This window comes from Crinia signifera, chromosome 2, assembly GCF_055691185.1.
Source record: "Crinia signifera chromosome 2, ASM5569118v1, whole genome shotgun sequence".
NCBI lineage: Eukaryota > Metazoa > Chordata > Amphibia > Anura > Myobatrachidae > Crinia > Crinia signifera.
The window spans coordinates 195,377,789-195,399,355 of record NC_139218.1 but is presented as its reverse complement, the minus strand read 5'-3'; the positions used below and the strand labels follow the sequence as shown (position 1 = coordinate 195,399,355).

The following is a 21,567-nucleotide window of genomic DNA, read 5'->3' as shown; positions in this document are numbered from 1 at the left end:
GTTCCCAGGCTGTCTAACCTCCCCCTCAGGCATCAACCCCCGGGACATAGCCTGACTAATTGTCCCTGGTGATCTAGTGGAAAGGTGGAGCAGTCCAGACCCCCACTGCCTGCCCCCCCGCTGACTCCCATACAAATGGGGGGGGGGGATCGCTGCTAGACGCGGCTCCCTGCAAGCAGGGAACCGCCGCTTACCTGCCCGGGGACGGAGTGCAGCATGCGGGAGCCTCCGAGAGAGGGTCCCGCGACGGAAGTCCCCAGCCCAGTCGCCAGCGCTGCCTTCGCCGCCGCCGAGTGATGGAGCTGCGCTGCCGGTGATTCACTAAAAGAGCACCCGCCGCAGCAGCTCTAACCCATGGCTGTTCTAACAGCCGCGATAATGGTGCTGCTCTCTCCTTGGCACCAAAGAAAAAACTGGTGACCCAGGGTCAGGGGGCGGGTTATGAGGGAGAAGGGAGGCAGGGAGCATGCTGGGTACATTTTTGTAACCCTTTGGTGCACGCTCTGCTACCTCACCTCTCATACCCAGCGTGAACTCCTGTGCCCCCTAGTGGACGATAAAGAAACACAGATCAATAATTGACTTATATTTATCCAGCGTTTTTGCTTATAAACAAATGTAATTTTTTTTGCAGTTTTACTAAATTCTGTTAACGTTTTTCTTATTTAATGATCAAGGTCACTGTTGGCAGTCCAGACAACTACGGAAAAATACATGTGGTGTTCCCATAGTTACCAGCTATTGTTTAAGAACAATACCTCTAAAATGACAGTGGTATTTTGTTACTGAGAATGACCAGTAATTGCAACATAGTATGTCCTTGTCCGAGAACAGAAAAACTGTAAATGCTTGACTGTGTTAAGCTCTCCCCTGTAAAGAGCATAGAAGGGGAAATAATCGGAAGGTGAAAATATGGGGAGAGAAGAAATGAGTTATAAATTAGATGATATAACTAAAAGTTTAACCCCATCAGGTAAAAGGTTAGTTTGCATGACAGATCAACAGTTTACCTGTCATGCTCCTTGTCCACGAGATGGTACCTAGCCCTGAATGCCACAAGGTGGGCATAATAGGCAGGTGCTGGGATGGAGACTGATCTCGTGCATCGCACGTATGTGTGGCACAGCTGGTAGGTCAGCAGCTGGAGTTCATCAGCAGTGAAACAGTTATCATCCCACAAGACATGATAGTGAGAAGGCCTGCTAGTACCCTGTGGGAGAAAAATGGGTCAGATCACATGTTACACTTCATGAAGAACAATTTTTCAAATCAGTTGCAATTAAAACTACAGGTAAATGAAATGCTAAAACATGATCACATACCACTACATACAATTGTAATAATTTGTAATAATTTTTCAAATCAGTTGCAATTAAAACTACAGGTAAATGAAATGCTAAAACATGATCACATACCACTACATACAATTGTAATAATTTGTAATAATTTATATTTTTAAAACAGGTCCACATACAGAAGAAATGCCAGGTCCATCAAGACCTTTTTTTGTGGCCGAAAATGCATTTTAGCCTAAATATGATGCAGCTAGAATGCACTAGGAGACTGTGCTGATTAATCTGATATAGGAAATGTCTATATCTTTGTGTGACTGAGTCTCTGAATATGCATATGATTTGCTACGATGTAGAGCAGGGCTGGGCAACACCGGCCCTCCAGATGTTAATGGACTACACATCCCAGGATGCTTTGCATTAGTTTTGCTATGTGGCCATGCTGAAACTGATGCAAGGCATGCTGGGATTTGTAGTTTATCAACATCTGGAGGGCCGGTGTTGCCCAGCCCTGATGTAGAGGATGCTACTAAATTATTTAGGTACTTATATGTTAGTTGGGCGCCCGTTAGCTTAGTGGTGTAAGTATTTTGAGCTACGTTAATGCATAATGCCCCCACTATCCACGTGGGCGTGGAGTTAATTTAATTAATAAAGTGTGGGTGGCGCAGTGAGACACCGAGCCCGAAGCCTGGTGAGCGCAGTGAGCCTCGCGAGGGAACGCTTATCCCCTCGCGGACGTATCCGCGTCCACTCGCCACGCTTCGAGCTCGGTAGCTCGCAGCGCACGCCACACTTTATTAAATTAACTCCACGCCCAGGTGGATAGTGGGGGTATGACGTGGATAGTGGGGGTATGACGTGGATAGTGGGGATATGTTCTCCGTGGGTCCGCCATGACAGTCCCAGCGCCATGGACCATCGATGTTTAAAAAAAAAATAATCCCTGGATGACCATCAATGTGTGAAAACATCGATGGTCATCCATTGCATACTTATACACCATCGATGGTCAGTTGCACTTTTACCATCGATGGCAAAAGCAATGATGGCCATCCCTGGATGACCATCGATGGTTTAAAAACATCTAAGGTCATCCATTGCATACTTATAACCGATCAATGGTCAGTTGCACTTTTGCCATCGATGGCAAAGGTGGCTGGGGGACAATCGATGGCAAAGGTGGCTGGCTAGTGCCGCTGGGGGAGCCGGGAAAAGATGTGATGCTCCCCCAGCGGCCGCATCGCGTCACCGCCGCCCGCCTACCCTCCCGCGTCACTGCCGCCTGCCCACCCTCCCGCTGCTTAGCCGGCCGCCGCGGCCCTCCCGCCCACTGCCCGCTGTTAGCCGGCTGCCCGGCAATGTCTACGCTGACAACGTAGCCGCAGCTACGTTGTCAGCGTAGCATAGCCGGGCGCCCGGCTAACATAGAAGTACCATTATTTACAACACAAGTTCTGTTTTGCTCCTTGTACCGTTTCATGAACTCCGTTGCACACAGATATACAAGTGTTGCATATCCAATTAATCAGCAAAGCCTCCTGGTGCATCCCAGTTGCATCATTTTGTGACTAAAGCATACATCAGCAATCTGCAATCCATGATTTGAAGATTTTTACATTTCTTCCTTAATTGCACAATTTCCAATATTTACAGGATGTGTTTATACACTACAGATATTTACCAGATTTTTGATCTTCAGTTGAATCACTATAGCAGTGATTGTCAGCAGTGTAAGGCACCCATACACCAGAACGCGATTGTACCCAAGCCTACAATCTTGTGTGCACATCATCGTACGAGTGGTTAGTCCTCTAATCAGAAGTCTGATCAGTTGTGATTGGGAGCAGATCGTGAGTGATTTTAAGCACATGCCACCGGTCATTCGACAGTTCACATGACCAGAGTTTTCAGGCAGTTTAGGTGCACACAATGGATCGGTCGTACGTACGCAGCAGCTGTACAGGTGTATGTTTGGGAAATTACACTGATAACAATAATTACTTCGTTAAATATTATGTCAGTGGTAGTTATTTACAAACAGTGTGCAACCAGGTTTCTCAGTAGTTTCTTAAAACGGCTGACAGATTAGTTTGATAAAGTAACCAGCGTCACTGTTACAAGGTAGCTACAGCATTGAATGCTAGAGGAGATGGAGAAATACATGTGACTATAATGATGCATGCGGGTGATGACTAGGACAAACCTTGTAGTACAGCTAAGCTAATAATGTGAATGCTTTTTTAATTCATGTTAATTTGGAAAAGACATATGTACGAATGAAAAGATACTGATACTGTAAATTATATATATATATATATAATATTTATTAATATTGTATTGCATTGTATTGATGTGGTTTTCTTTTTTTTATATAATTTAATGAATTTATTTGTTTATTTTTAATTATTTATTTATCTATTTATTTATTATTTTTTCTACTTCATCTTCTCAAAATTTCAGTCGATAAATTTGGTTGTCTGCTATGTTAATCTGTGTATCAGAAAATTTAATAAAAATCACTCAATTTAAAAAAAGAATTCTATAGACTACTTGTGTATATATATATATATATATATATATATATATATATATATATATATATATATATATATATATATATATATATATATATATATATATATATAGTGCTGCTGGAAATGCCACCAAAGATAATAAGATAAATGGTTACAGGTGCATGTAAGTTGGGTGCAAAGGTAGAAGAAGCATCTAGCCTTTGCAAGGTTATGTCTAGCTAGATCAGCCCAAAAAGGTATACAGTAAATCACTATCATACTAAGATACTAAGGCCTGGAGCAAGTTACTAGGCCCTTGATGGCTAACCTTGACACTCCAGCTGTTGTTGAACTACACATCCCAGCATGCTCTGCATCAGATTTAGCATGGCCAAAATAGCAAAACTGAAGCAGAGCATGCTGGGATGTGTAGTTTAAAAACATCTGGAGTGTCAAGGTTAGCCATCAAGGTACTAGGGCAGTGGTTCCCAAACTGTGTGCCGTGGCTCCCTGGGGTGCCTCAGGACACTTGCAGGGGTGCCCTGGGTTGGTGATCCAGGACCAATTCAAATTATTAATGGCTAATTATTTATGAGCAAAACAAATGCTGGTGGCTGCCAATTATAAAATGTGTTTAAACAGAAGCAAATCCTGGCCTTTAACAAATAACTGACCCTAAGAATCACATATAAACCCAATCTAATAAATAAAAATTTGGCCTGGGGGTGCCGTGAAAATGTTTTTGATACTCTAGGGTGCCGTGAATCAAAAAAGATTGGGAACCCCTGTACTAGGGAGTACATGCTGTGGGGAAAATAGGTTCACACTCAGTTTCGTCTACCTTTGGCAAAGGAAAAAAAGTTAAACAAATATCTAATTATTAGGGCAACAGATTATGAAATAGTACATCATTTAGTACTGGCTTTGAGCAACTAAATTACTAAACTAAGAAACCTATGATGAATTCCCAGACAGATCATCTGGATGTAATGCTATAGGTCAATCCTATTAAAAAACACAAAAAACTAACAGAAATTTTTATTAGACCTAAAAGACTAAACCTGCTAAATGTAATCAGCGGTGCAAGCAAAGCATGATGGCCTGCTGAAAACAATTTTAATCTGAGAAATGTGATTGAAAAATACCCCTTGTGGCCTGGACTTGCACCCCTGTGATCAAAACTCTGCGAGTCCAGAGTGATGGTAAGTGCAGCATATACAGTAGATGCGCTTACATCTGGGAGTGAGAGGATCTCGCTTAATTGAATCAACCCATAAACTTGTGTTTGTCTATATTCTATACAACAAGGGAGGAGTACTGCAAAATCTAAGATTTATTGTACACAAACATTGTGATCAAGACATAATGTAAACTAGCAAACTTTAATGAGTCAGGTGCCTTTTAAACACTTCCAAATCATACATTTAAAACCCAAACAAAAAACATGAGGCTTTAGAAATGTGTACTGAATTATTATTAAATGATTTTTGGATTTGGAGAAACAAACAATAGTTGGCACATCACAAAAACAACTATAAAATTGTACTATTGTAACCACTAGCTGTGCAGTAATAGGCAGACTGCTCTACTAACCATGATTAGTTAGGTACATAGATTGATAAGCTAAAAAAGGTAACATCCAACTTACCTGTATTCCAGCATGGCTGCAGAGGTAAAAATCAAACTCGTATGGATGTGTTATGTCTGTATCCACAGTCGTTCCAGCTGGGATGTTTCCACTCCTTCCAACCTGATGCCAAGAAAGAACAGAAGCAGTATAAATGGCAGCAGCAATTGATTTTCAAACTTGCAGTATGGATAATATATTCGCTTATAATACACAAATTGACCAACTACTATATTATATTATGTGCATACAAATATGTATATACAGTTCACACAATGGGGCTGATTCAGACCTGATTATGGGTCCGCCTGAGACAGTTGCAAATGGCTTGCAGCCGCGAAAAGATGGAGGAATTCAGTGCTACAATGGCAGTGGGAGTTTGGGGCAGTTGATGCCATCAGCGTCCCTCCCTCCCAACAGCCAGGCCTGCTTGCATTTTTGTGCGGCACTTCCAGAAAACGCTGGGGTGCTGGCCACAAACACCGGCTGTTTGTCAGTCAGCCAGCGTATGGCCTGCGATATTCGCCAGGGCTGCATTGGGACCAATATACATTTACATACACACACACATACGCATCAGTGCGGCACTCCCAAATAAAAAAAGACAATGTAGCCGTTGGTAGAATACATCATTTCAGTTATATAAAATATATATATATATATATATATATATATATATATATATATATATATATATATATATAAAAATCTATAAATAATAGAGGTGCTGGTAAGTGTCTGTTTGTTCGTTAGATGTGGCATTCAGCATTTTATACCGCATTTGGAAAGTGTAGACCTACATAAGAAAGTGTAGATGTTAGCAGTGACTATTTTAGTAAAAGTGACAATTTCAGTAAGGGAATGACAGTGCTCTGCACTGGCCACAATGGGCAAAAGTGGTATTGCAATAGCCATGTTCTCATAGGTGACTTCAGGAAACATCACCGCTCCTTCTTCACTTATGTCTCTGCCCCATCTCTCATTAATGCTGTCCTCCCCTTATGTACTACTGTTCCCTCTTCACCAATCATGCCTCTGACCCCCCATGCATTCTGCCCCTTTGCCTCCCCATGTGCACCCTTCATCTCCCCTATTCATTGTACCACTGCCTCATAACTGACCAAGAATGCCTCTGCCCCTCCCCTTGAATATCTCTACCTCCCTAAAAACACCTATCATATCCGCTTCCATATGTACTTCTGCCCCTATACCAAAAGAATACCCGTGACCACTGACCCATGTATATTTTGTTCCTCATGTGTTCCTCTGACCCCAATCTCCCTACAGCTATATACCTACTGTCCGTCCCCAAGGCTGGTGGCTGTAGATCAGTCTATGACAAAAGGTAATTGAGCAGTGATGATTTTAGTGAAGCAAGTAAAAGGCAATAGGGCAGGGAGGTGCGAGCGTATACATGGGTCTTGCCCATAGTAAATGTATTTTTTTGTTGAATCAACAAGTCTCTTTTTGAGGAGTTATTTAATTAAAATGTAAATATTGTATTATCATTATGCAGAGATGGAAAGCAAATAGTAAATGTAAATTCAAAACTGTTCCCATAAACTCTAAGCATTATGAACAGATAAAAGTGGGTGACGTTATACATGATCTGGAACTATAAATGACTAGCTATCCTTAAAATCTATGGGATTTAAAGGAACAGTGATGGCCTTACTGCTAGTAATGCTACTTAATAATTGTCCTATATACATGTATGGTGCTTAAAGATGTATATTTAAGTACCTGTAAATGACATCAAATACCACACTGCTGTCCATTAGACTATGATAACCATGGAGGTCACTTAGGAGACCCAAAGTCTGTAGAAAAGCAGGTACACAGCAATGCAAAAGATTTCTAAGCCACTAACATTACAACTCAGCTGGCATATCTAATAACATTAACCCCTTGGGTGGTATGCCCGGTGGCTGCCGCAGTGGGCTGTCCCGGAAAATTTCCGGGCATACCACTAATGTGAAATAGGTGTGTACCAATGGTGTCCAGGTGTGCACCACTGGCGCAGCACCTCTAGAGCCCCTCACCGTCACTACCCCCAAACCCCCCCCCCCCCCCATTACCTTTGCTCCGGCGATCGTACACCAGAGCACCCCTGACCCCCTCTTTCCCAGCCGCCATGCAGTTTCCTGCAGTGACGTAGGCGGCAGGCTCGAGATGTTCGGGGTGGCTTGGGGGGGGGGGGGCTCGGGAGAGTTCAGATGCCCGAGTCCTCCCGAGACGCAGCAAAACATCCCCAAGCCTGCCGCCTGTGTGGTCAGTGATGACTGACAGGCGGCAGGGAAACTCAGGCGTACTAACACCAGAGCAGAGGTGAGGGGGGAGGCTCCTGTGATCTGTGGTGGGTTTTGCTGGGGCAGGATAAACCTTCCCTGGTAGGTTTGTCCTGCCCCAGCAAAACCCACCACTCAAGGGGTTAATAGAGCTGGTATATCCACAGGCAAATATAACCCTTTATCTTTATTAATACTATGGATTGGAATCGGCAAGGTATGATAATTCCTTCAACATGACAAATTTTCAATAAATCAATTCCATATACAGTATACCTAACCTTCAACAGAATAATACATATAAAGTAAGGGTGTGTTTTACAGTTTGTTCTGCAACATACTGTATACTTTATATTGTGTGTTCTTTGGTTCTCAACCTTTAAGTCCTTGTATATGACATTACAAACTTTTGAAATTGTATAAATATATGTCCTATGTACCCTTTCAGTTCGATCTGCACAGAACAGCCTTGTGTGATGTCTTTTCTGTACTACGATGTAGGTGATTCCAGGCTGGTAGTCTTTCTCCAGACTAATACAGGCTTCTCTGATTGCTAGCAGCTCGTAATATAACACCTGCTTAAACACACAAAACAATCAAGTTTATAATTAATGTTTCACAAAGGAATGAACCAGCAAATAAACTGAGTGAGCAGTACAGATGGTTTAATAGTCAGCATTACTACCCCACAACACTGTGGTCATAGGTTTGATTCCCACCATGGACTTAACCGTGTGGAGTGTGTATATACTACCTGGCCATGTGTGGGTTTCCTCCAGGTACTCTGGTTTCCTTCCACACCTACTGGTAAGTTAACTGTCTCCCAACAAAAAAAATTAACCCAAATATGTTATTGTGTGCACTTGTCAAATGCGACAGGATGAGCCAAATAGTTCTCATCTGTCATCAATTTCAAAGTCTGCATGAAGAGAGAGAAGCCAGAAAGCACAATGTTTGGTGGAACCAATTCTTGAGAAAACTGAAGCCTTTATTCAGCATGCAATTACTGTAAAACCGCTGCCCTCAATATTTGGGTGGATCCTCATAACGGTGAAAAAGTATGTATAATCTGTCTTGAAAAATCAAGGAAACAGAGTCTGTGTTTATATGGGTGTAGGTGCATTAGATGTATATATAGAAGTTTCCCACCCTAATCAAAAATAAAAAAATAGTGCTTGCAAACAGGTGCTGCATTGCAAAGAATTGTGCTGCCATCAATACCAACAGAGGAAACAAAAAGTTCACTAGACCAACCTGTCTAAACTGTCCTTCTGAGACTCCATCTCGATAAAAGATGATTCGAGTGGGTTTGAAGCGCGTTGATTTGTAGAACTGGATGAGAAGCTCCCGAACCATGGAAGCTAGGTCATGAATAATCTCCTGCCGAGGACGCTGCACCCTTACTGTTGCACAGTACCGGCTAGGGTGGGCATCCATACTGCCTACAACCTAATGAACATACCAAGAGTCAAATATCTAACAAAAAGGTTATACATTTACAAATCAAGTCAACAGATCCAGCCTATGGAGTGTGTGAGATCTGTGCTGGTGAACAGGATGTCTTCCAGTCGTCACAGGGACACCAGATTCCATATCCTCCAATGTGAACAGTACTCGCTCACACCTGGCAAGATTTTAATACACATATACAATTCAATGAATCACACAGATATTTCACGTTGTTATAGAACCTTGGTTTGTATGAGAGCAGTTAATGTAGAAGAAAAATCACTTTTCTCTGCAGTATCTGCAAACATCTGATGATGTCAGTGGATAATATTTAAGATGTCATAAAAAGAACCAGTATGGGCACTGCCATTAGGTGTACTAACCAGTGGTGGCTTCTGTGGGTGTGTGGGCTGTGCTTGAGATCTTGCAAGGTTTTGTTATCTCGTGCATACACAGTGTGGCTGGCCAGGGGCTTAGGACACCGCACTTGCACAGTGGGGCTGGCCAGGGGCTTAGGACACTGCACTTGAACAGTTGGGCTGGCCAGGGGCTTAGGACACCGCGCTTGAACAGTGGGGCTAGCCAGGGGCTTAGGACACCTCACATGCACAATGCGGCTGGCCAGGGGATTAGGACACCATGCATGCAGAGTGGGGCTGGTCAGGGGTTTAGGACACCACGCATGCACAGTGGGGCTGGCCAGGGGGTTAGGGTAACACGCATGCACAGTGAGGCTGGCCAGGGGGTTAGGACACCGCACTTACACAGTGGGGCTGGCCAGGGGCTTAGGACACCGTGCTTGCACAGTGGGGCTGGCGAGGGGCTTAGGACACCGCACTTGCACAGTGGGGCTGGCCAAGGGCTTAGGACACCGCACATGCACAGTGGGGCTGGCCAAGGGCTTAGGACACCGCACATGCACAGTGGGGCTGGCCAAGGGCTTAGGACACCGCACATGCACAGTGGGGCTGGCCAGGGGGTTAGGGTACAGCGCATGCACAATGGGGCTGGCCGTGGGGGTTAGGACACTGCACATAAGCACTAGCCTGATGCACGGATCACAGTAGGGTGTTCTTTTCTCTCCCTCACTCTAGCGGCTGCTATGCCTTCATATCAAGTGAAGCAAGAAAAACTATAGTGGCTAAATAATTGCTCATATAGTAAGTACATCTCTACCACTTATCAGTACTGTGAATATGACATATGAACTCAGTACAGTAACAAATTAAGCCTAATTTGATAAATCAGAGAATTTTGCACAAATTTGTACTAAAGCTCTAAAAATATAGCCACTTACAGCAGCAATTGAAGGCTTTTTGCCATCTCCAGCAGGAGGGTGAGTAACATCTGCTCCCAAGAAGATAACAGGCTGTTGGAACACAGACGGTCTACAAAAAAATATACATATTAAAGAATTGAAAAACAATCAATTTCACATAAATTGGCAACTGAAAAAAGAAATCGTAAATTGTGTTAGGTTACATTATTAGAGAATTGTGTATGTACAAAGTGGCTGATGCAAAGTTGATAGGAAAAATGGGTGGAAATAACTTAAAAGCACTAGCAAAACCAGCATTTGTACACACATGCATTTAGAGAAGCCAATCATGTGCAAGAGAGATGGGGGGTTGATGTATCAAGCAATGAAATGAATGGAGATAGAAGACTGGGTGACATTCCATGTTTTAGTGTGAACTAAACTTATTATTAATCAGCAAGTGTATTTCTCATGTGTCCTGGGGTATACATGACAAATATACTTGCTTATTAATTCAAATATACCATCAACTACCTCATGCAACCTTGCGTCTCCGAAATGTCTTCTATGGTTTCAGACTTTTACGCTGGGTACACAATAGATGACTTCCACAGCCGCCAATATAGTTAACTATAACGGCTGTGCCATCAGAGAATGCTATTGATCATACGCACTGTTCATCTCTGTCAGTGACATCATCAGCCCCCCACTCCGTACGTGCAGTCCCAGACGATATTGCCAGACTAGCTGCATGTACAATGGGGGGGCGTTAATGACCCACTGGTGTGCGCATCTAGACAGATATTGATAGTACTAGACCAGTGGGTACCAAACATTTTTGAATCACGGCACCCTAGAGTATCAGAATTTTTTTTCACAGCACCCCTAGGTCAAAAGATTCTTCTTGAGAAATGTATAAAAAAAATATTAAATTGGGTAAATTGTGTTTGTATGCCTTTCTAATGGGCGATACATACGGGGCGATTACAGCGCCATTTCTATGCAATCTGTCTAGATCGCTTAGAAATGAAGCATGGATCGCTCTGTGTGTATCATCCTGAGCGTTGCTATTGCCTCACTAGAATTACACTGCATACAGTATAAATATAGTCATAGCCAGTGTTCTCTCAATTGAGAACAGTGGCCCTGACAGATCACTCAGCACACAGCGCTGGGGCATTAGGTTCAGTTATGTGGTAAGGGACAGGACTTGCTTATTTTTGTCCACATATTTAATGACTGTTTTTTGCCTGTTACATTGACAATAGATCCTTTGAATTTGTCCTGGACAGCCAGTTTGTAAAGAGATGAAAAATAGCATCATTGGACCACTCACTGACACACACACACACACACACACACACCTGTAAGTAAGGGGGAAATTTGTAAAAAAATAGGTGTATTTGTATTTAGAAATATACTTATTTTTGACATTTACAATTCCGAAAATACGGCAATTCGTATTCGTATTGATAGCACATCAATACGAATACGAATTGCCGTATTTTCAGGATTGTAAATGTCAAAAATAAGTGTATTTCTAAATACAAATACACCTATTTTTTACAAATTTCCTTTAGTAAATTTCCCCCTAAATTTCCATTTTTATTTCAAACAACAGTTTAATATACTGTTTATATAGAATACTAGAGAGACCTTTAGATTATGCAGTAAAAGTAATCATATGGACACTTATCTCTCCAGCAATGTAAAGGAACAATGAAATATGAACAAGTGAATTTATCAAAGCAGACATTTTTATCCATCTTAATGACCTGTGATGTTTACTTTATATGGAAAATATAATATTTTTTTACTTGCATTTATATAACAAATGTGAGTGACGTTGACATTTTTAGTGGATATTTTCAACATCGCTCAAAGGTATTTTGTGTGCGGTTTGTAAACAATGTCGTTTTAGTGAACACAAAACTGCTATCATATCATATAAAACAAAACAGCTACTGTAGGTCTCAGACCGCTTTATAGATTTTTGTATCAAGTGTTGGCTTGTCAAAAAAAAAAAAAAAGGCATTGTTCTGATAGGTAAGATAGCTAAAACAGCATGCTCTCAGAGTTCTCACTTGTCACAAAAATACAGAAATACTAATACAGGTTGAGTAGCTCTTATCTGAAATGCTTGGGACCATGAGAGTTTTGGATAAGGGATTTTTGCTGATTTTGGAATAGTTTTTTTCTTCATACTTACCTGGTCTCGCGGCGGTGCCTTGATGGTCCCCCGATGTCCCCTGCCGACCATTCGGCCTTCAGAATCCTCTTCAGTGGCATCTCTGATCTCAGGGGTGGATCACGCTAGTGTGACGGTGATGTCACCGGCACACCCGTGCAATGCATCCTTGGGACCGAGGATGCTGCTGAAGAGGATTTTGATGGCCACCGTGGGAAGAGGTAAGTATGCTAGTCAGCACTGTGCTATTAAGCTCTTGGTGCAGTTAATCCAGAGGGCCAGACCAATACTGAGTATGTTGGGCTGTTAGACAATAAAATGGAGGTTTCACATTTTCTTATTTTAGTTTTAACTATAATTAATAAGTGAACCTGTTGTAAAAGTAAATTAATAAGTGAACCTGTTGGTGTTGCACCAGCCCAGAGAACAACATGCCAGGTCCTCCACACCGAAAAAGTAAAAGCAGATGTTCTGCAGGGGTTTTACCTATTGCCATACATAAGCTGCACACTAAACTGAATTTATACTAAATTCAAAACTTTTTTGTGGTTTACAAAAATAATTTAAGTGAAATAAAGCATTTAAATGAACTCCTCTGCCGTCCCATTCCCAGAAGAAGAAAGGAGTACAAATATTTTCTTACCGTTGATGTGGGACTAGGATATTGTTAATCCCTCCCAGTTTGACATTAATTTTTAGGCACAGATTTGAGAGAGTTTGAGGAGATGTTTTTATTACATTCTTCACTTGGACGCACTGTGTAGCCATCCCTAGCAACGTGTCTCCAACTCGTTTGACCTCCGCTGAGAAAACCAAAAATAACAGAGAGCAGTGAGCAACTATATGGAACACAATGTAATGGCCACTGCTAGCATAAGTACCGGGGTGGTATCCTATCAGCAGCGGTAATTTACTGCTGCTAAAAGGTTCTCTGGGGGCTATCCAATCAGCGAATAATAACGCTATCCAATAACGAACACTTCTCGGGGGGTTCATCATTGTGCTGCAACCCTTGGAGCTGTGATAACATACATCAAACTATGGCCCTCCAGCTGTTGTGAAACTACAAGTCCCATCATGTCTTGCCACAGTTTTACTATTAGGGAATACTAAAACTATGGCAAGGCATTTTCATGGCCACGCCCCCTTTGTGCCGAGCGGCAGGCGGGACACTGAATCCCGCCTGTCATTCTGCGGTCGATCAGACCGCAAACGGGCCAGGATAATGGCTGTCGGTGGGGATCGACAGCCGTGGTCCCGGATTGCATGCCCCCCTAAATTGGATATCCCCAGCCCCTAGCTCTCTCCCCAGTGGTCCTTATGTCTAACATGTACACACTGGGCGATATTTAAGGAGTTGAGCTCTTTATAGGTTGAGCATGTGCCACAACTGCCTAGATATATTTACAAAAGTATTTATGGTGAATGTGGAGTCAGACACAATTTGGGGGCGGCAACTAGGAGTGGCATGAAAAACGTAGACATGTCACAACCGGAATTTCTGGGTTCTCCTCAGCCTAAAGCTGTAATTCCAAATGCAAAAAACATGGGTCCAGCGCATCAGTTTTAGTTCCCATGCCAATTCTACACGGCCAAAGGTTTAATCAGGGAGTCTATTATCAAAGGATATGCAACTATTTCTTCATATTTGTGCAGTTCCTTGGATCTGAGAAGCTGCTAGTGGGAGTCTTAATACATTACCAAGTGGCTGCAGCGTTAGCACATTTTCACACATTGGGATCACATATGCCTTAGCTATAAATCTTTAAATCAGACCCTGGGGAGGATGTACCAAGCTTTAAAAAGTGATAAAATGGAGATTGATAAACCACCAACCATCAGCTACTACCTGTCATTTTCCAAACTCAAATGGAAACATGACAGTTAGGAGCTGATCCGGTTTTAGTTTTTCACTCTCCATTTTATTTTATTATTTTCAAGCTTAGTACATCTGTCCCCTTATGTTGAATAAAACTCACTCTATAGTTAAAATAAAAATGTATGTTAAAAAAAATCACCGTAGACTGGCGTTTTTCCTGGCAATATGACGATAATGAGCTGCAGTCCAGAATATGTATTTTTGAGGTGTCTGAACATTGGCTCCACACTGTCCGCGCCCTGCGCGTATTTACAGAAGCATGGCTGACCCTGGATGGGCATCCCGGCATCCTTAGAGATCTTCCTCAGCTGGTCAGTGAATCCTCTGTAAAGTATACCAGAAAAGTCACTAAAACATATTTTTAGTTAGATTAACTTGTACTAAAATAAGCAAGAAAGAGGGAGGATCTAAAATAGTTTTGGGAATATTTTTGAAACTATTGGAATAGTTTCTCTAAAGATAAGAGATTCTAAATGGTAAATGTACTAAAGCTTCTAAAATGAAAAGAGGTGATGTTACCCATAGCAACATATCAAATGCTATCATTTCTCATTTGCATCCTAGAAAATAAGACAGGATCATAGTAATATACATAGAGTAACATGCATATTAACAAAGTAAGGCTGAAAATAGAGGTTGGTCCATAGAGTTCAACCTATTTGACTTGCATCTGCGATTTTGAATAAGTCATATCTATATGATTCCCTTAGTGGCCAAAAATGAGTTACTATGGGCAACATAACCTTATAATTTTTAGAAGCTTTAGTAAATTTACCCCAAAACATCTATAGTCTTATTAATTCTTAATGATACTTTTTTCAGTAATGAAAATGTAAAATGCATGTCAGTCATGAAGGAGACACTCTTTTGCAAAATCCTTAACTTTTTAGGTGAAGTACCGCCAGTGACCACTAAAGGCCACTTGATAGACCAAATTACTCCGTAACAGAAAATGAAACTAAAAAGGATATGTTTCAAATTTCTTGGATATGGTAAGGATGGCCAGCGTTGCCTTTGCCATCATGGCAAAAAGGGCAACTGGCCGTTGCAATATGCAATGGATGACCATAAATGTTTTTACCTATTGCCGGTCATCCATTTTCTTTGACTAAAGGGCCAATCAAAACATGGGGACTGGGCTTCACGAGTGTCGAGTGTGGAGCTATGCTCCATGTCCCAGCCCCTTGGGGAAAAAAGAAAAACTAAAAGTTTATGCTTGACATTGATGATGGGAAACCATCTGGTTCTTCCCCATCAATGGCAAAACTTTTCTACATCGGCCATAAACCATTGATGATTTTCAATATCTGTAGGATATGGACAGAGAGCTGTGAAGGAAGAGATTGGAGTTCGGAGCAGATAGGCACTAAGCCATCATTTTGAAGGGCTTTTAACTAGTTATAACTAATATAACAGACCCAAAATACTGCATGGGGTAACTGCACTCTTTGTTATACCTAAATGTCTCTATTTTGGAGGAAAAATGAATATGTACAGCTCATGTAATTCCAGCCAATGAAATGCCTTACTTTAAAATTTCTTCTCTGCACTGCCTCTGCGTTGCAAAGCATGCAATGGCCCACATTTTTATCTCCACACCAGTGTGGAACTGTTTCCCCCGCATGTCCCAAACCCCATGGCTGGGAGTTGCTACTGTGCGGTTCTTCAGAAGAAAGGAAGACGTTCATGTGGAACAGAGAAAAAAGAAAATAAAAATCAGATGCATACTGTATTAAAATCATTTATTTACCAGGACATCAATCGTTATGAAGCCACAGTAACTGCTCTGTAATTGGGACCACGCACTTTCAGTACATTCTATTTTTCTCAATATGTAAACCAGATACACAAATACAGAATATATTACAATAAATTAATATTTAAACTATTAAAATAGAAATATATAATTAAATGTATGGCAAATAATGAAAAAAATTATACAATCTGATTTTACAGAATTTATGGAGGATCAAATCTCCAAAATCTAAATTTTTGTGCGAAAACAGGGCAGTGGCCATTTATAAACAGGTCTCACTGAAACTGCATGGAACAAAAATGTATATCATTTGTGTGCATCTTAATAGGATTGGCCATAAAAAAGGAAGATCATCCTTAATTGGATACCCTTTGTGTTCTGTATTACTACTATTGTTCACTATATAGAACCAATGTCTGAGAAATCGCCATTGCTCATTTCTTTGATGCTCAGTCATTCATTTTGTTTAGGCTATACCATGTTTTTAAACTTAACTTCCAATAACTTAAACAGTCTACACCAGGGGTCTTCAACCCATGGCCCGCGGAGCTGATCTCAGTGGCCCCCTGCCCGCCATGCACAGGATTTTTTTTTAAAGTAAAAGAAAATGCTGCTGAGGGAGGCAGCGTAATGGAGTCCCCCCGGGTGCCGCCTACCCGATTTTCATTGGCTGCAGGCAGGGCAGAGGAGTGGATCCAGCGTGGCTGAGGGAGGAGGAGGCACGTCTGGTGGGAGCTGGGACCCGGCAAAGCTGCGGGAGGAGGCAACGCAGCTGGCGGGAGCAGGGGACCTGGCGCAGGAACTGCAGGAGGAGGAGGCACAGCTGGCGGAGGGGACCCGGCGAAACTGCAGGAGGAGGCATGGATGGTGGAAGCAGGTGACCCGGCAAAGCTGCAGGTTGAGAAGGTACAGCTGGCGGGAGCAGGGGACCTGGCAAAGCTGCAGGCCTTACTGGGGGCATTGTGTGTGGGGCATTACTGGGGGCATTGTGTGTGAGGGGCACTGCTGGGGCATTGTGTGTGAGGGGCACTGCTGGGGCATTGTGTGAGGGGCACTTCTGGGGCATTGTGTGGGGGCACTGCTGGGGCATTGGGTGAGGGGCACTGCTGGGGCATCATATGTATAAGCAGGAGTACTGCTGGCATTATGGTCTGTGGCATAATGGGCATTAGTGTGGGGCATAATGTGCAATGGGCATAATTTATAGAATAATAGAAAACAGTATAAAAGCTTTAAATCTGAGCTTGAATATGCTGGTTTACTAGTGTTTATGGTGGGCTCACATGGGCATTCATTCAGTGCTCTTCCTGAATTTAAAGATCACAGTTCTTTCAAAAGTATCCATTGTCATGACAACTATGGCAACCTTTATGAAACGTGCCATGACAACATACTGAGCTGGTGATGGCATACAGAGCAGTATTAGAGATCAAAGAAGAAGCTTCATACCCAACATTAAACAAAACAAGAAAACCATTAATAAACAAATGTTAACTATACATGGACAGTAAACACGTAAAAAAATAAAAAAAGACACCTTACTCAAACCATCATTTAAAAAAATAATACAAAAACAATATTACACTATACATTACATACAATACTGTAAAATATTGACAGTGCAGGTGCGGGTGTCACATACTCTCCCTCCATATTGTAACATTGGTGCCGGAAGTACTCTCCCCGTCACATGAGCCATTTCGTCCCGCACCTTAAATTGGAATTCTTGAACAAATGGGTCTGCATCATAATTTGCACTTCTAACCTGAGTAATGAAAAGTCATTATTACACACTAGTTAACAAATAACTGCAGCTTCATAGAACAGAGATGCGTACACAATGATCACTTTTACAAATAAGAAAAGAGTGTTTCTTTAATTATGCTGTCTTTGTGAACAAGTCTGCACCAGTATTAAAGTGTTTAGAGTAGACTATCCATGGCTGCTCTCACTAGTCTAATGCCCCCCATACACGGTCCGTTTTTTCGGTCCGTTCTGTACTTTTAAAGTACACATCGGATCGCGTCCCTAGTGCATGCAGTGTGCATGCACTGCGATCCATTCCGATGTGTACCTAGTACAAAAAGTATGTGCAGCACATACTTTTTGTACCGTACTATGTGATGCGCGGGAGCGCGCATCGCATAGTACAGAACGGAGCCCTACACAATGGACCATGTATGGGCTCCTTATGGATGTCCACCATAAAGGTAAGTATGTTTACAAAACGTTTAGGGCAGGCATGTCCACACTGCAGCCCTCCAGCTGTCAAACTATACCTTGCAGCATGCATTGCCATAGATTTGCTATTAGGGAATGCTAAAACTATTGCAAGGCATGCTGGGATGTGTAGTTTCACAACAGCTGGACGGCTGCAGGTTGGACATGTCTGGTTTAGGGCAAAGTGGAGTCCACCTTTATATCTTCTGGCTCATTCCAGTTTTGACATTTTACAAAGCCTAAAGGAATTGTAATTTGCCAAACTAAAGATCATCATTGGGCAACCATCTTTACAATACAACGCAAGCATCATGCTCTACCCTATGTACAGTATTACAGAAACTAATATTCACTGCCATTGGAAGAAGGGATGCAGTGATCACTAAGGTCAACAAAATTGCCAGTGACCTGGAAAGCATAAATAAGAGTAATTACAGTATTCAGGGAAGAGCAATTACTTTTCAATACCGCACAAAAGGAACAACTCACCAGCCTGCTGATCTCCTCCTGCCTGTCTGGAGCAGACCGGGCTGTTGCTTTGATCATAGTGGAGGTCTGATTGTCAGTCAGTTTCTTGATGCATCGCTGGCCAGCTACAATATTACAGACCTTTCCACAAAGAACAGAAAACACAATAGAACAGACAGATAATCTTTATATTGTAATGTCACTGACAAACAGGATGATCAGCTACTAGAAGCCTGCAACCCGACAGTCTTAACAAATTAAAAATATATCTTAAACACTGGTGAGTGTAATGAATATATAAATACCTTAAGTTCCCAATATAACTAATGCTGCTCATACTCTAGGGCGATATTGCATACAATCCTTCGATTTCAACCCCATCTGTGCGATAAATCGAAGGATTGTATACATGTTGAATGGGTCCCAGACGCAATGCACAGTCCCACCGGTCACATGCCGCGTCAAAAATTATGTGCTGCACATATTTCTCAAACTGTAAGAGCGATCGCAAGGGGTTTTTAACCACATGCGATTGCTAACAATGCGATCGGCAACAATGCAATCGCATAGAGTTCGGGATGCGGGGGCCAGAGCGCTGGCAGCAGGTTCAGGGAGCGGGGGCCGGAGTGCTGTTGTAGGTTCGGGAAATGGAGGGCCAGAGCACTGGCGGAGGCGGAGCAAAGCTCTCTGTAGGAGGGCCAGTGGAGGTGGAGCACAGCGCAGTTAAGGGGCACTAGCGGCGGCGGGGCACAGCAGCAGCAGAATTTGAAAAAAGTATTTAAAACACTGGGCGGCCCTCTAATTGGCTGAGAAAAAGCTCTCAGCCAATCAGAGGCTGCCTGAATGTGAGGCCTCTCGCATCTGATCTCATATGTGTAAGAGCCCACAAGGATAGATTTAATGTACAATCCAATCTCTTATACAATTCCCTTGTATATACAGAACACTCCTTGCCAAACAATATCATGGATGGGTCGTTTAACGACTGCAAATTACATACCACATCATTTCTCATGCCTAAACACTGAACGGTGTGTGCCAAATCGTGTAAGATACTGTAGGTCAATGAAAAATCGGTGGGTGCGCGCATTTGATCGCGATAATGCCCACATGAAAGTTTTTGAAAAATTGGTTGCTCTGATTGGTCGAACACTGCCATATCAATTTAAAAAAAAAAATCTTACTGTGTGTGTGGGCAGCTTAAGAGCATTTAAAAAAGCAGGTATTCCTTACTTCTAGAGGCAGGTATGTGTGTTTCTGTTCCTGTCCAACTTGCAGACAGGGCAAATGAGGATATTTCAGCTGGAGACTATACTTTTCCCTAAAGTACTGAGCGACTGTTCTTTCTACGGTCTGCCCATTCTCCAGCTGTAAAGGGAAGCTAGGAAAGGAAAAAAGAAAGGAAATGATTATTTCATGTACAGCAAGATAATAAAGGTTTTATACAATCTATAGAAAAAAGGAGGATTGTAGTTCCCGCACCAAACCTCTCTGAAGTCAATTATTTAATTAATGTTATGAGTGGTTATAGGGGTTCCCCAAAAATCTATCTAGTCTAAAGACCCAGAACTAGTATTTCTAACTAATGTATAGAGTGACACTAATGACTCCATATTTGTATATTACTTAATTATACAAAAATAATAATAATTGGATATTGTATGTTGCTAACCTCTCCGTCCCCCCTCCACCACTACAAAGTATTATACAGCCCAAGCTTTGTTAACATAATTCCGAATATCTGTATATTTTTATAATTCTATAAGGTATATTTATGACGGGACCCATGTGTGAACACATCAAACACATGAAATACACACAAATCAGTGGTGGAACAATAGCCCCGCAGAGCCCACAGTGGGTGACGGGGGCCTGCGGGGCTATCGCTGCGCTGACCTGCTTTACCCCTCCACTTGCCGTTGCCGCTGGGTCTGTGGCGGGGACCTGCATTTCTACTTGTTTGTGGTCCCGGCACTCCTCTAGCATCCTTAAAAATGGTAAGGTGTAAGGTGCAGCCATTTTGTGAGAGTCATTTTCATTAGCAGCAGGAGTCAGGAGGAGCATGGGACCGGCCACTGACACAAATATATTTTATTTTTGCATGAATCAAGGTTTCAAAGTATGAAACAAATATTGTATACTATCTCAGGCACTAAATTTGAAAGCTAAGGGTGGTATTCGATGCTGAACGATATTTCTAATACTTTGAAATATCTTTGAAATGCTGAATTTGCATTTGCAGCAATGGCCACTAAATATAAGAATTAGCAGCCGTTGCCGCAGAAAAAATTAGTGAATAGATCGAATGTGAATTTGATCTATTCTACGTAAAAAAAAATGGTAGCTATTTCCGAGGATCGGAAACATCTGCCAGGATTGAATATCCCACTAAGCCAGGGTTCAGGGAACTTTTTAACCTTTTACCCCAAAATATATTTAGGTACGTTGACGTTACGCCCTTGTTTTGAAAGGAAGGAAATCATATAATTGTAATACACACTGTACCCCCAGAAATTGATAATATATCCTGCTAGTATGGTACACAGCCTGACAGCAATTGCTGTGTGTAGTACAAAATTTGTACCACACACAGCCATTCTTGGTAATCATCATCATCAATGGCTGC

At 42.1% G+C, this 21,567-nt stretch overlaps 1 protein-coding gene across 2 annotated transcripts in view; it reads right to left on the bottom strand.

Annotated features, from left to right (window-relative positions):
• The window catches only part of LOC146060369 (protein argonaute-3), a 114,786-nt gene that overhangs the window by 9,036 nt on the left and 84,183 nt on the right, over window positions 1–21,567 (bottom strand). Inside the window, exons 8-18 of one of the 2 annotated variants that reach the window (XM_083173506.1) lie at window positions 20,175–20,322; window positions 18,963–19,082; window positions 17,896–18,018; window positions 16,027–16,160; window positions 14,637–14,821; window positions 13,262–13,421; window positions 10,470–10,560; window positions 8,978–9,172; window positions 8,164–8,301; window positions 5,457–5,558; window positions 1,011–1,210 (exon numbers count right to left, since the gene is read on the bottom strand). In XM_083173506.1, the coding sequence (XP_083029632.1) occupies window positions 1,011–1,210; window positions 5,457–5,558; window positions 8,164–8,301; window positions 8,978–9,172; window positions 10,470–10,560; window positions 13,262–13,421; window positions 14,637–14,821; window positions 16,027–16,160; window positions 17,896–18,018; window positions 18,963–19,082; window positions 20,175–20,322 (1,596 nt within the window). The remainder of the gene's footprint in view (window positions 1–1,010; window positions 1,211–5,456; window positions 5,559–8,163; window positions 8,302–8,977; window positions 9,173–10,469; window positions 10,561–13,261; window positions 13,422–14,636; window positions 14,822–16,026; window positions 16,161–17,895; window positions 18,019–18,962; window positions 19,083–20,174; window positions 20,323–21,567) is intronic. The other variant, XM_083173507.1, reaches the window with a different exon arrangement.